Source organism: Mugil cephalus, chromosome 12 (genome assembly GCF_022458985.1).
Source record: "Mugil cephalus isolate CIBA_MC_2020 chromosome 12, CIBA_Mcephalus_1.1, whole genome shotgun sequence".
Classification (NCBI taxonomy): Eukaryota; Metazoa; Chordata; class Actinopteri; order Mugiliformes; family Mugilidae; genus Mugil; species Mugil cephalus.
The window spans coordinates 14971492-14985569 of NC_061781.1; the positions used below are offsets into that span (position 1 = coordinate 14971492).

Sequence of the window (14078 nt, forward strand, 5' to 3'; positions counted from 1 at the left end):
TGTAGCGAGGTTAAGGTTTGTACGGTGTAGACTTCGAAGAATAACATTTGCCCGTGAATCAGGTGGGTACGTTGAAATATCTCTAAACAACAACAGAATTCGTTCGTTTGAGAAAGGCCACTCTCCTTTCTATAGCAAGCGCAGCCATTTTGGGAGGGAATGCCGTTAGAGTTTGCCGCGTAGTTCTCAGACGTGGTTCCTGTTTGTGCGACAAAGAACAGAATGTGTGGCTGGTGTTTATTTGCCATTTAAGTGGATTTTTAAGTGCACATTTGGACATAGTGATAAAAAACTGTGCAGTGTTGAAATTGGCTGCGGAAAAGAACGCGTGAGAGGCGCCTGCTGGACTCTCTCTGTTCATAGATATTCATCTTGTTTGAATATATGGCTTCTCCATTACTGTATGAGCAGTGTCTTTGCAAGCCTGTGTGTAGAGAGTTTGGTAGCGATAAGCGCCCAGGGAAAATTGTAGGTGCGGTCGACTGCTGCCTCCCTAAATTCACCAGCTCCTAGTCGGCCTTACTTTGGATGAACAGAAATGCTGTGAATAACCGAATAAAATGAGGCACACGAGCGATATATATATTCAGATATGTCTGGAAGTTCATATATGAAGTTTTCGTGAAGGAATTTGCAATTTCTTTTATAATTTAAGAATAAACCACCACAGAAATAATCTTCACATTTATTTTACATCCTCTTATAATAGTTTCCCGTGTTCCTGTCTAAACTAAGCGTTTTTTTTTTTTTATATCCATGTGCCACTGTTTGTTTTTCCACAGGCAGGAGATTATGAAATGGAATGGCTGGGGATACAGCGATTCAAGATTCCTCTTCAATAAGAAAGGTCAAGCAGAATTCACTGGCAAAAGGTAAAGTGTCATATATCCCAGACTGCTAATCACTTTCTTATCGGTACTACATCTTATTCTCTGCCTCTAATCTTGTTTAACACGAGATTAGAGGCAGAGATTAGACACGGCGTAAAGCTTCAGCGTTCATTCTGTTTGTGTGTCTTGAGGCTGAGCTTATGCGCTGAGGTTTTTTTTTTTTTTTTTTTTTGCAGCCCCCTGTCTTTGAACCCAGCTTATAAAATCAGTTGCTGTCCCCTTCCTACGCTCACAACAATGTGGTGCTACTGCCACCCAGTGGTTGGCATTTGTGGCCGGTCATTGTCATATGAGAAGGTCACTGGTTGTGATTTTCAGTCCTCACCAGCTTTGTGTTGCCCATCAACAGATATGCTTCTCCCGTCGTCCAAAAATAGATCATATTACACCGAAAATAAAGATCTATTTTAGAAAGTAACTGCAGGACTTCTGAGACAAAGACTCTTGTCCTCAGTTGCACAGAGTATAGTTTCAGTTTAGAGGAGAAACAATGGCTCTTTTGACTCGTTGTTCGTCCCGTGACAAGAGCGCAGCGAAAGGTGGGTTTTGTTTTTGGCAACATAAAGAACCGGCTCAGTGTAAACGAGGATGTATTTCGGGTAATGAGTCGAGCTGAACAGGATGTTGCATAGGAAATTGCTTCCTCTTGTGCAAGCACTTACCAGAAGCTGCCCATCCCATCTGAAGAGCTACTTGTGTTATAAGCAACGACTCGCATAACCTGATGTTCTCCTCCTCTAACGTATGTTTGATAGTATCTCAAACTAAAGCGCACCACATCCGCCTTATGGGCTGCCCCAGTCCGTGCCAGCAGCTCAATTATACAAGGGATGGGGAATGTGATCACACATGCAGCGCTGTCGCTGCTGCTCTGCTCGTCTAATAACCTCACTGGACTCAACCCTCTAGTCTTATTAGACACAGACATGCTTTTTCAAACGTATCAGCCCAGTCAAGCATTTAGACTTTTTCAATTTCCACTCCTGTGAATCGGTAATGAATGAGACTTAGCTCGTCATTTTTTTTTTAATTTACACCGTGTCCCCCTTTGCTCCATCCAGGTATAGACTGAGCGGCATGATCATCCCCGGGCTCAAAGAGTGGTTTGAAGGCACGTTTGGCGCCAATCTGCAGCACAAAAGCCCAGCGACGGTGAGTGCGACACGTGTTTACTTGTTGCAGGGGAATCCACGGCACTTGGTCACAGCTACCAAAAACCACAGTGGTTTTGTTTTGTTTCAGCCCATTCTGAATAACAGCGCCGTACCGCCTCCCGCTCTAAATGACGCCTTCATAGAGGAACTGAAATCCACAGGTATTCCCTTCTCGCATGACTCAGAAGACCGGGTGTTTCGTGGCCACGGTAAGGCGAAGGAAAAAAAAAAAATGAATTGAGAATCCGTTGATGTCTGCAAACTGTAACGAAAATAAATCGTTTGTGCTCTTGCGTTGTGTCAATTCTCTTCATAGGCCATTGCTTACACGAGATCTTCGCGCTCAGGGAGGGGAAACTTGGTCGTGTCCCAGATATGGTGGTGTGGCCAAGTAAGTTCAGAAGCCACGTGCTCGCTGTCATGTTTTCCTTTTTTTTTCCTCCCATCTGTCTGTTTTTTTTTTTCTTTTTTCCTCCCACGTACTACGGCCGATCCCTCGACCGACTTAGGTGATTTAAAGGGTTAATCTCTGCAGAGCCTGGGATATTAATATGTATGAGTGGAGGCTTAATAAGAAGCGTCAGGGGGAGGACGGTTGACACCCAATACTCCACAGTCTGGCCGTGCACAGTACGCCCATGAATTATGATTCGGAGATTGGTTTTTCTCTTGTTATGGCTGGCACTATTTTATCATGCAAATGAGTGTTGACTGATGGCTGAAACTTGATTAGCAGCCTCCCAAATGGGCAGCAAATCACCGAGCAACTGTAGGCATATTCTCCTCCACGCTGGCACAGAACGTGAACTTTTTACCGCCCCGCAACCCTTTCACCACGTATCTAATGGCTATTTGCATTCCTCAGTAGTCCCTCTAAGTCAAGCTGTGTATTTTAAGGGGATGTTAATTTGTTGAACTGTAATACGTAGGCCAGAGCTGTGCATTTAATTGGATGCCAGACCGCACTAGAATGTAAGCGTTTCTCAGCCTCCTCTCGAAGCACTCGAAGCCAGTCGGGCGCGTCCGCGGAGGTGCCGCTCTTCCCACTCGCTCGCCACTCTGCTGTGAATGGATGTGGGATCCGCGGTTGGTTGAAGTACGTCTGTATTGATCCGGCACATCCCACCTGAGAGAGCGTGGCTTCGGGCAGCCTCGACTCGGTCTCAGAAAAGGCCCCGGGCAAAACAGAAAATATACCTCTCTGCTGGCTCTAATGACAGAGGCAGTATATAGATTCATACATATTGACTTCTGTGTTCAGATCTATTCTATCTGTTCTTTTATCTTTCTTACATGTAATAGCAGATGGCAAATTAAAACACATGAATGCCTCTGATCTTTAAAAAACGGTCTTTTGTGTTTTCGCAGGCTGTCACAATGATGTGGTGAAAATTGTGGAGCTGGCGACCAAACACAACGTGTGTTTGATACCGTATGGAGGTGAGTCGTGATATAAAAGGCGTTTATCAACACGATTAGTTTCCACATAACCATATCTACTAGATTACACTTTTTATGATCTTTACGATCTGTTTTCATCCCGTGCTTATTATTTTTTTTGTCCTTAACAATGTCCTGTAACTTCTAGAGTTAGAGTTTGATGCCTTGCCGTGTGTATTTTTACTTTAACGTTAAGAAAATAATGATAGCAAGTATCCTATGTGTCTGTCACCCAGAGCATATGATGCACTTGTAAAAGTAAATTACCCATTTCCGTCTCCTGTCACTCATTGCTATTAACTATACTGTAATTGAAAAAAATTGATGTTATTACAGCAGTTTGTGAAAATTATGCAATCAATAAAAGTCAATCATTTCAGCAATGAAACGAGTGTACAGTAATAAATTGCACCCTGAGAATACATTGCTCTTTGCTCTTAACACTGGTACACTTTGAGCAGGAGCTGCTGTAACGAAAAGTAATTTCCCTCCTGGGGTCAATAAAGATATTCTGATTCTGATTCTAATAATCTAATTCCACATTAAGAATATGTTTGTTTTTTAAAATAATCAGTCCTCATTATTACATACGCCAGTAAACTGTGCAAGGCAGTCGCATATTTGAAAGCTCCTCCTTTGTAACTCCTTTACACCCTTTGTGAGCAGAGGACTCACAGGTGAATTAATGATGGTTGCATTCCACTCAGGGGAGGTCTTGCTTTTGTGCTTGTTGGTTCACTGTCATGGAGCATTTAATCTAACTGAGCAGTCATTAATTCCACCTGTACTTTCCCTACTGGTACACGTCAAAATGTCTGGCCTGAAAGAGGGTCTATTGTAACGGGTGTTATTCTCTCTCTCAGGAGGGACTAGTGTTTCTAGCGCCCTAGAGTGCCCCCCAGAGGAAACACGCTCCATTGTCTCTTTGGATACTTCACAGATGGTACGTAAACGCCTGGATTTTGCACCAATGAACACTGAAGCCAAGTCATTTACTATCCAATACGTTTACTTATTTATTTTATAACCATTCAAAATTAATTAAACTATTATTCTAAAATGCCCAGTTATTGAAAAGTGTGGTAATGATCTTGTGTTTCTGTTTTTCTGTTGTCTCACATATGAAAAGGTTGATTGACAAAACATAAAATATGGCATTAATATAATATAATAAAATGCAACTCAAATTACACAACGTACGGTGGCACCGCCTTGCTTCAGGTTTAAGATGATATATTTTTTAACGCTGGTAATTGCAGGGCTACTCTGCTGATGCTTATTAATCTTTTATGGGGTAAATGTTTATCTTTCGTCATTTGGTCAAAGCAAAATATAGAAAAAGATTCTTTCACTGAATATAACACATTATTATTGAACTTAAAAATGTGTGAGTTGGAGCTTTTAAAATAAGTTCAGAGTATCTATGTGTTTCTGGTGGACTTTCATTTTTTTCTGCTAAACGTGATTGTAATGTTTCTTGCAATATTGCATTAATGGCAGTCAACACCACAATTGTTTTTATTGTCTGGGGAAATTGTGCAATTTCAGTCTTATAAATTTACATATTTTTTTGTTAGTTTTCCTAATTTCTATTAAATCCAATCAATATTTAATATGTTTTACCAAGTAAAAAAAAAAATCAAATAATGCAACTGTAAATTGATACATTTGGAGAAAGAAAACGTTCATTTGAAGACATAACCTTGGGCGCTGGGAAAAAAATTTCATTTCATTTTCACAAAAAATCTGTAATTGCATCCACAGTTGGTGGAGTTGGTGAGGAGGTGGTTAAGTGTCTGAATGGGACACGTCCTGAGTGTTTCGCCATCCATTAGCGAAAACGTTTCATTGGGTGTAATATAAAAGCAGTACAGTACACCTCTTTGATCCTGAGCCACACTGAGGTGATATACAAGCTGTCTGGACGCTGCTAGCCTACCGCTCATTGCGCTTGGTGCCACAGACATCAGTGACCAGTGTTGTGTGTCAGGGGTCAGAGGTGAGGTGGCTCCAATGGAAGCACATGAAAGGAGCAGTGCGGTAGGAACGTAAAGTTTATTACCTCTGCGGAATAATTGATGGCAGGTACGAGGTGGCCTCCTGTAGGTAGGGATAGGCCACGCACATAGCAGCCTAATTAAGAGGCATATATTTGGAAGTGGATGTGAACCGCGAGGAGGCTGTTGACTGTCGTCTCCGTCCTTTCGCCTTTTGTCCTCGGACGTTCTGGTGAAAACCGTTCTGTGCTGTAAGCAAAATGTCAACACACTGTCTCCACGGACTGCCTTTCAGGGCAGTGTTTATGTCTGAAGTATTTTAAGCAGCAGCTGTAGGCAGGTTTACATTCTTGATATATTCTTAACAGGAGTGGTTTCATAAATGGCATGAGAAAGATTTTTTTTTCCTTTACTGCGCACAAAGAATTTATATGTTGTTGTTTGCTTGTAACAGAACCGCATTCTGTGGATTGACGAGAAGAATTTAACCGCCCATGTGGAAGCTGGCATCGTCGGTCAGGATCTGGAGAGATTGGTAAGTGCTGCCCAACCGTCCGCGTTCGCTCACTGAGAGAGCCCACGCTAATTTAAAAAACCGTCGTGCCAGCGGCCGAGCTCGCGTGACCACTCGCGTGGAGGCTGTCCACCCGAGTGGTCACCTTCGCCCGGCGGATCTAACGGGCTTCGGTGAAGGAGCTCGAGACGGGAGCGGAGCGTTGAAGGGGGAGAGATTAGAGAGTGAGACGGTGGTCCTGAGCAGATGGCACCATCAAGCTAATTCAGAAAAATGGAGAAGGAGCGGCCGTTTGATGTAGAAGAATGCGTGAGCTGCATCTAAATCAGCCTCCACCTCTGCATTCAGACTGGGCCGGTTTGCTAGAGCAGATGGGTCCGCATCATGAACTGCCTTCCAGAGGAGGGCTGTGATAAAACGAGGCCTGACTCGCCCGTCGTGGTTCTCGGGTTGGGGGGTGGGCATTGTTGGTATACTTAAAGGTCTTTATTATTACTACTTCTATTAAATGTTCTACCTAAAGATGCTATGATTCAGGGCTACAGCTGCCTTGTGGGCGGTTTGTGGTGACCTACACATTCCTCTCAATGTCTAAGGGCTGAATAGCAAAACATACAAACATCCTCAAAAGCACATTTGTGTTGTGGCCACGTAGCAAATGAAGTAGCTTATCCACTGAAACTAAAGATGCTCCAGTCTTAGTAGCCGGCGATGGAGCCTGTGTAACTCACAGATTTACTTAGACATGTAAAAGTCATTTTAATTTACTAATATTATTGTAAAAAAGCCTCGTGTGCAAGTGTCAAGTATAAATCCATTATGTTACGCATGAGATCAGCGCTGCAGACAGACAGTTTGGCACTGCCAGATGACTATGTGATTTAGCCTCCGTGTGCTCTTTCCACTCGGTTTATTTTAGTCTTTTATAAAAATCTATGATGCCATAAAACCAGAGTTTTAACTTTATAACTAGAGCAGTGAAATGCAGCAACAGAGCTGCAATTATTTTTTTTTTTTTCCCCTTCGCTTGCTCTTTCTTTTTTGCTTGTTATTAAAACATTCTTGTGGGTTTCCAGCATCACTGTTTTCCAAAAGATTTCTGGCTGGCTTTTAGCGACAACATCAAACATATGCTCGCTTTCTTCTTTTTTTTTTTTTTTTATCCCAGCTTAATGAGAGCGGCTACTGTACGGGGCATGAGCCTGACTCCATGGAGTTCAGCTCCCTGGGGGGCTGGGTAGCAACCAGAGCGTCAGGCATGAAGAAGAACATCTATGGCAACATTGAGGACCTGGTGAGTCGCTTGCCCTCCCGTTTACCTCCCTGCACGCGTTTGTTCAGTGCAGGCGGCGAGGGCGAAGGAGTTGCTGCACAGTAATTATAAGGGAAATTATTAGCAAACCTTTCTGTGGACTTGAACCGCACCTCATAAATGCAGAAATTCACTCATGTGGCAAACATGGAAATATTCAAATTATTTTATTTGTATGACTTTGAAATGGGCTCTAAATGTTTTTTTTTTTTTGTTTTTTTTTGTGTGTGTGTGTTTCACCTGAATAGGTTGTCCACATAAAGATGGTTACCCCGCAGGGTGTGATTGAAAAGAGCTGTCAGGGCCCACGCATGTCCACGGGCCCCGACATCCACCACTTCATCATGGGATCGGAAGGTTTGTGACTTTCTCGTGTGATTTCGGCACACCTGCAAACGTGGGCACATGTGCAGTCGTGTCAACTTGTGTGTGCACGTCTGTGTAATCCTCGGGATGAAACGGCAACATCGGGGCAGTTCTCATGCTGCGCGCTCCTTACACATTAACCAGCGTTGGTGGGAAAGGGATCCGGACGCGTGTTAGTTAGGAACCAGCAAGTGTCCTCTGCACCCCATCTGTGGCGCCCTGTCCTTGTGAATGCCCACAGAGAATACTGCCATATGCCAGGTTCCCCCCGACATAATGAGGAGGTTCAGAGACTCTTGGCATCGCTATGTTAAACAGCTGTGGATACAAACTTTATATTCGACCTACAAAACTCAGCAATCTGCTCCCTGACTGGGCGCGGGTAGATGCAGAAGTCTCTATTTGTACTCATTAGAAGTGATTTCAGTACATAGTGCACACCAGGAGAACAAAACAAACACGTTTCAAAGAAGATCGCAAATACCCTTAAAGCCGCTTTTGCGATTGTCTGCTTAGACCTGCATAAACTGGTCATGACACACGGAGGATTGTTATGAGGAAAGTCAGAGCTATGTAAAATAATTGAGACCTCGTGAAAAACTTATTATCTCATTAAAATATAATCAGTGTTAATCTATTTTCTGGCATGTTTTCACACGCACGAAAAAGCGAATTTGCTGCAAAAATCCGTTTTCCAAATATAACAACACACTGACTCACTTGAGGTGAGAATTTGGAGTTTGTGTGCATTAAATGCAATGCACATCCAGGCTTTATTTACTTACTTTGTTGCTGAGTCGTTAATGTTTGACCAGTTCTGCTGTTCGCCTGATAACATCAGGAAACATGTAAAAAAGCAGATGTTTTTCTGGACTTAACCCTCACCTCTGCACTGGTCGGTGGAACAGCCCATTAATGCTGCATTGAAGTAAGGAGGCGAGATTAATTCTATAAACAAATAACTCCAAAGGGTTTCCTGATCTCATCTACACAATCTGCATCTTCTGGATGTTTTTAATTTCATTGGCTTGTTGTATTGTGCAAATGAATAAATAAAAAGATTCTTGAGAAGATCGAGCATCTTAAAATGTCTGGGGGAAAAAAAAGATTTAGAACATATTTGCATTGTATCAGAATAATATGTATTATTATTATAAGACTAATATATTTAAAGATGAGCTTGCTGCTGGGTTTGGTGCACAAAGCAGAGATAGGACAGGACCACACGTCTCATGTTCTTCTGGGAGGCCTGACGCTGGGGCTAAGAGGTCACGCCAGCACATGGGCTCATTAAATTTATCTACCTCCTCCCCCAAAGAACCCCCATCCTGCAGTCTGATAGCAGGCCTCGGCGGCAGCAACAACAACAGCAGCAGCAGCAAGGCGTCACGCTAAAACCCTCATCTGCGCTCTGCATGTTAAGTGCGACGCATCCATTTTATTAGAAATTACAGACAAACCTCAAGCTTCTCATTCTCTGCACAACAACAGGTCTGCCTATCTCTGTGACCTTGAAGAAGTCTGAATGCAAAGCAGTTCTTCTCTCCCCCCTCCCCTTCCAAGCTACAACCAATGTAAAGAATGATTGGAATGATCAATGATAATCCGTTTCTCTTTTAAACGTCTCTCAGCCGTGGAGAATATAATATGGAGCCAGCTAATGCTAATCTAATTTTCAGGCTTGTAAAATTGATTCGGTGGTGGCTTCGCTTTGGTCAATGTGGCTGCACAGATGTTTTTTTATTTTTTTTTTTCATGCCAGAAACTCTCATTCTGTTTTCATGGTGACTCTTTGTTGTGAATAGCCCCTCTCTAATGCTCACTAAGACTAATCCTGCAAAATGTTGTTTGTTTAATAACGATAGTCACGGCAAAAAAAAAAAAAAAAAGGTTTAAACTGCTTTTCAGCATTTCATTGCATTGCATCTGTCCCAAGAGTCTTTTTCTTCACCGCTCTTATTGCCTCCCTCCAGTCCTCGCTCCCTCACTTTCTCTCTTTCTCCCCTTCTGCAAACAGTCCCTCCCTCATCAGCGGCTCCTCCTGCTCCCTGTCAGGAGGGAGGAGCCTCTCTTGCGAGACCCAATGGAGTCACATGTTTTCCAGGAGGCCGCTAGGGAGCAGCATGTGGCATGTAGTGTCACATTAGAGGGCTCATTAACAACCATAACAGGCTGACAAAGCCTCCTAATGGAGTACGGCCACGTTCACGAGTGTACATCTGTAAATGCACGCGGCCTATTAAAATTATACGGGACATTTAGGGGCATCGAGGGGAAAGACATGGGCTTGGTTTAGGGAATAACTCTGTGACCGACAGTTATTTTCATGATTACAGTTCGTTAAATGTCATGAAAAACAATGTAGCTGTTGCGAGGAGCCATCTTGTTTCGTCAAATACGAGTTATTTTACAAGTAATTGGAACAAGAGGTAGCATTTTAGTCGGATGACTTTCAGTCCTTGTAATGGTTCTAATCTACACCCAACAACCACATATCAGAATCAGCTTTATTGGCCAAGTATGAGTGCACATACAAGGAATTTGACTCCGGTCACTTTGCTCAATGGTGCAAAACAAAGCGCTTAAATAAGAATGAGAATAAAAGCCTAAAAATTAGAAAAACTGTTCAACGTAAATTAGACTTTCGGACTGAAATAATAATAGAATCAGATATATACAATGAACTTGAACATTGTCTGCTTCTATTATTATTTTATGCTGTAGCTAAATGCATTTCTTGGTTAAATTAACTGATAAAAAATTGTATTTAAAAAAAATGCAATAGCAAGAAAACTGTTTTTCACAGGGGTGAAAGAAAAAGGAAAATGTTTATTCATATATATGGAACACGGTAAAATAAATACCAGCAGGTATCAGGTAACATATTAGATTCACCTACAATGAGGTGAATGAAGAGCACCTACAGATTATGGGCCGCTAGTAGCAAAATGTTTTACGTGTGAGCTGTGTTGGATCGAGCTAAGTAACGCGACTCCCTTTAGCAGCAGCAGCAGCTAATGGCTGACAGTTCTCAGGGTCGTGAGGTCGGCCAGAGGTTTCCTCCTACCTGTGTATGTGTTGCCGCCGTTGGCCTCGCTGCCTTTGATAGAGCCCTGCTTTATTTCCTCATGCTCTTAAGCTGATAAATCTTTGTTGTCCCCCAGTGTGTGGTAGAAAACCAGATCCACCGGGTGAAACGTGAGACAAAGGTCACGCGAACGACCCCTGGGACCCGTACCAGAGCCCTGTAAAACGGTCTCGAGTTCCGCTCTGAGAGGCTCGGGTCGTATAAGTTGTGGGAACCGATATACTTCTTTTTTGTTCTGCTCATAATCTCTCTCTCTGTGATGTTGCGCAGGAACCCTGGGTGTGGTTACCGAGGTAACGATGAAGATCCGTCCCATCCCAGAGTACCAGAAGTACGGCTCTGTGGTGTTCCCTAATTTTGAGCAGGGGGTTGCCTGCCTCCGAGAGGTGGCCAAGCAGGTAACGTTACTGTGTTGTAATTTGTTGCTGCTTCATTCACATCCTGGATGTTTTTTTTTTAATGTACGGGTACTACAGTAAGCACATTCAGGTACTTTCCTACAAAATCTAAATACGTTTGTGGGCTAAATACATGCACTGTTTGCTTGAAGTAATCTGACCCAGCAACAGCAACAACAACCGTCAGCTTTTACACAATGAAAGCTGTAATTAGACGCCTGAGGCGATGCAGTAACTGTTGAGTTCGTATTCGCTGTATCCCAACTAGGTATCTGATGTCATTTTGCCTTATTTAACCCTCTAGTAAGGTAGTGCTTTGTATCCATTAGTGGTGTGAAATCAGGACACGGAAACCAAAATTTCAGAGCCGTTGCGCTGATAAATACTGTTTGACTTTACTTTTGTTCAGTCATTTCCCAAATTCTTGCATGAATTTGCAAACAAACTAATAAAAAGCTACTTTTTCTTTTCCCCCACTCAGAGGTGCGCTCCAGCATCCATACGGCTCATGGATAATGAACAATTTAAATTTGGTAAGTTTTGTGTGATCGTTCACAATAAAGCTTTGTCTCTCTTCATGCATTATGTTGAATCTCAGCTGCACAACAACAACGTAATTCGCCCTGGTTGTCATCAGAGAAAATAATAGTCGTACTTTTACGTATTCTCATGCTGCGTTTTCTGTCAATATCGTTGGCTGCTCTTTCGTTTAACGATAAATGGCAATTTTGCCGCATGCATTAATGGCATCCACTACAGCACAGAATTGATAAATTGATTATTATTTCTGCGGAAGAATAGCTGCGCACACAGACAAAGATTTGTAGCATAATGAAAAATAACCCTGGCCAAAATTAAGTAGTTACGCTGGAGTTTTATGATGTTGTTTCTTAAGGTCTAGAGGAATGCATCTGGCATTGCCAGAGATCTCTGTAAAGTTCCCCAGTCTCCAGGGATCTCATTATCTCCCCTGTATTTCCACTTTTCACAGAGTAGGCACTTCCCAGCATTAAGTAGGGAAGATGAAGCGACCAGGTTTTTTTTTTTCTTTTTTTTTTAATACTAATAACTAAAACTCATGGTTCTATGATACCGTCTTGGGCTTATTAGCAGCCTGTCCTCACTTTAAATCATGTTGGATGTTGAGTAATTTGATGTATTCACGTGTTCTGCTCAGTTTGGGACTACAAGTACAATTTAGCGCCGCCTGTCTCGACACATGAGATGAAAAATGGGAATGTTGCAGTTAGGAGTAAGATGTGTTGATGCGAAGAAAACCGACCAAACCACAGAGGGGAGAATTAAAAGTAAAGCTGTGCCCAGCATAGGTGTAAATTTCTCCCAGGATTTTGAGTATTTAATTAACGGCTATGATGGCTGCGAGAGACCTTTAGACCTACAATCAAATTTTGGAATGGAAACAATTAGGACACTAAGTGATGAAGAGACTTGAGCATGGGGGGAAATAAATGAACTGTTAAGTCTCGGCGACATCACCCATGACTTCCCCGCTGTGATTGATAACCATCCCATTGGCCCCAGCCCCTCATTTTCACTTGTCCACAGGCGCTTTTGTGCGTCCGATCAGGAATAAATCAAAAAGTACGGGTGAGGAAGACGGATATCGCCGTGTCAACCCCACTTCCCCTCGGAAACACTCTGATTTATAGCCGCTGTCGCCAGCAGCCACTGGCCAGTTGTAAAGTTATTCAAATGTTGCCATTTATTTTTCCTCCTTTTGTTTGAAACCCCAAATAAATTTGACTCGCTCGCCCTCTCTGAGCGCTGGAGGATGCAGACCAGAAGCAGGGCTCTGCCCGTTGCGTGAAAAGCAGCATCAGTTTTTCGAGGCCCACTTTTGTGTGAATAAACAGAGCTGCCTTATCTGATGTTTTCACAGGTCACGCCCTGAAGCCTCAAGTATCTTCAATTTTCACTTCCTTTCTGGACGGGTTGAAGAAGTTTTACATCACCAAGGTAAAAAAACGATCAGACGTGACCGTGACCAGTTTCTTCCTGCAGGTGTTTTTTTAATATTTTTTTTTATTTTTTTATGACAAATGTGTATGCCTTCTTAATTCTCAGTTCAAGGGCTTTGACCCCAACCACTTGTGTGTGGCCACCCTGCTGTTTGAAGGAGACCGTGAGAAGGTCCTGCAGCACGAGAAGCAGGTTTATGATATTGCTGCAAAATTTGGGTGAGTAGCAGTTGCTCTCTTGTCTTAGAGGAAAGATCAATTAAAGGCCATGGCCAGGGTAAAGCAGAGAAATGTGAAATAAAAAGTCTCTTTAAACATGATTGGCAGGCCCTAACGTGACTTTATTCAACCCTGCACGATGCAGTAGTTGGGAAACGAATAGAAAAGCACACTTCACATGCAGTCTTCCCTGCGTGGACTGATGGATCACCTGTGGATGTCCTCGTGTCTTAATGTTAAACAAGGTGTGGTGTTGGTAGTGATAGCAGCGTGCAGCTCCCCTCAGGACTGCACAGGGCAAGGGGACAGAGCTGGGGAGTGCTCCGCTGCAGTGATTGATCACGCGGCCAATCGATGAGGACTACGGTGGAGATCAGTTACCTGCCAGCTTGAGAGGGAACCTCTCTATCTTGAGCCAGTTTTAAACCCCTTACAATGACACAGTCCGAGTTCATCTTTATGCTATCCACCTAGTTCTTATGATCAATAGTGTTATTTGCGGCGATTGTGTCAACAGTATCAGGTTTCAACGCCTTTTTCCTCTGATTTAGCCCAAGTAAGAAGTCTGTGCTTACTTTAAATGAGTGAGTGAAAAAAAAATGAACAGAACTTGGTGTGGAAATTGCATTGCATACTTTCCCCCCACTAACTAGAGAAAGGAGAAAGCGATATTTAATCAGTAGCTCATCTATATTTTCTGCCATCTTTGTCCTTGTGTTAA

The 14078-nt window shown here is 42.8% G+C and overlaps 1 protein-coding gene across 3 annotated transcripts in view; it reads left to right on the forward strand.

The window, feature by feature from the left end:
* agps (alkylglycerone phosphate synthase) overlaps positions 1-14078 on the forward strand; it is a 28816-nt gene that overhangs the window by 2710 nt on the left and 12028 nt on the right. For all 3 annotated transcript variants that reach the window (XR_007113849.1, XM_047600768.1, XM_047600769.1), the window contains exons 2-14: positions 783-872; positions 1952-2042; positions 2133-2253; positions 2361-2435; positions 3413-3484; positions 4348-4427; positions 5936-6016; positions 7164-7289; positions 7556-7664; positions 11032-11159; positions 11641-11692; positions 13060-13136; positions 13245-13357. Coding sequence is in view for 2 of the 3 variants with exons in the window: in XM_047600768.1 (XP_047456724.1) it covers positions 783-872; positions 1952-2042; positions 2133-2253; positions 2361-2435; positions 3413-3484; positions 4348-4427; positions 5936-6016; positions 7164-7289; positions 7556-7664; positions 11032-11159; positions 11641-11692; positions 13060-13136; positions 13245-13357 (1215 nt within the window). In the remaining variant the exon portion in view is untranslated. The remainder of the gene's footprint in view (positions 1-782; positions 873-1951; positions 2043-2132; positions 2254-2360; positions 2436-3412; positions 3485-4347; positions 4428-5935; positions 6017-7163; positions 7290-7555; positions 7665-11031; positions 11160-11640; positions 11693-13059; positions 13137-13244; positions 13358-14078) is intronic.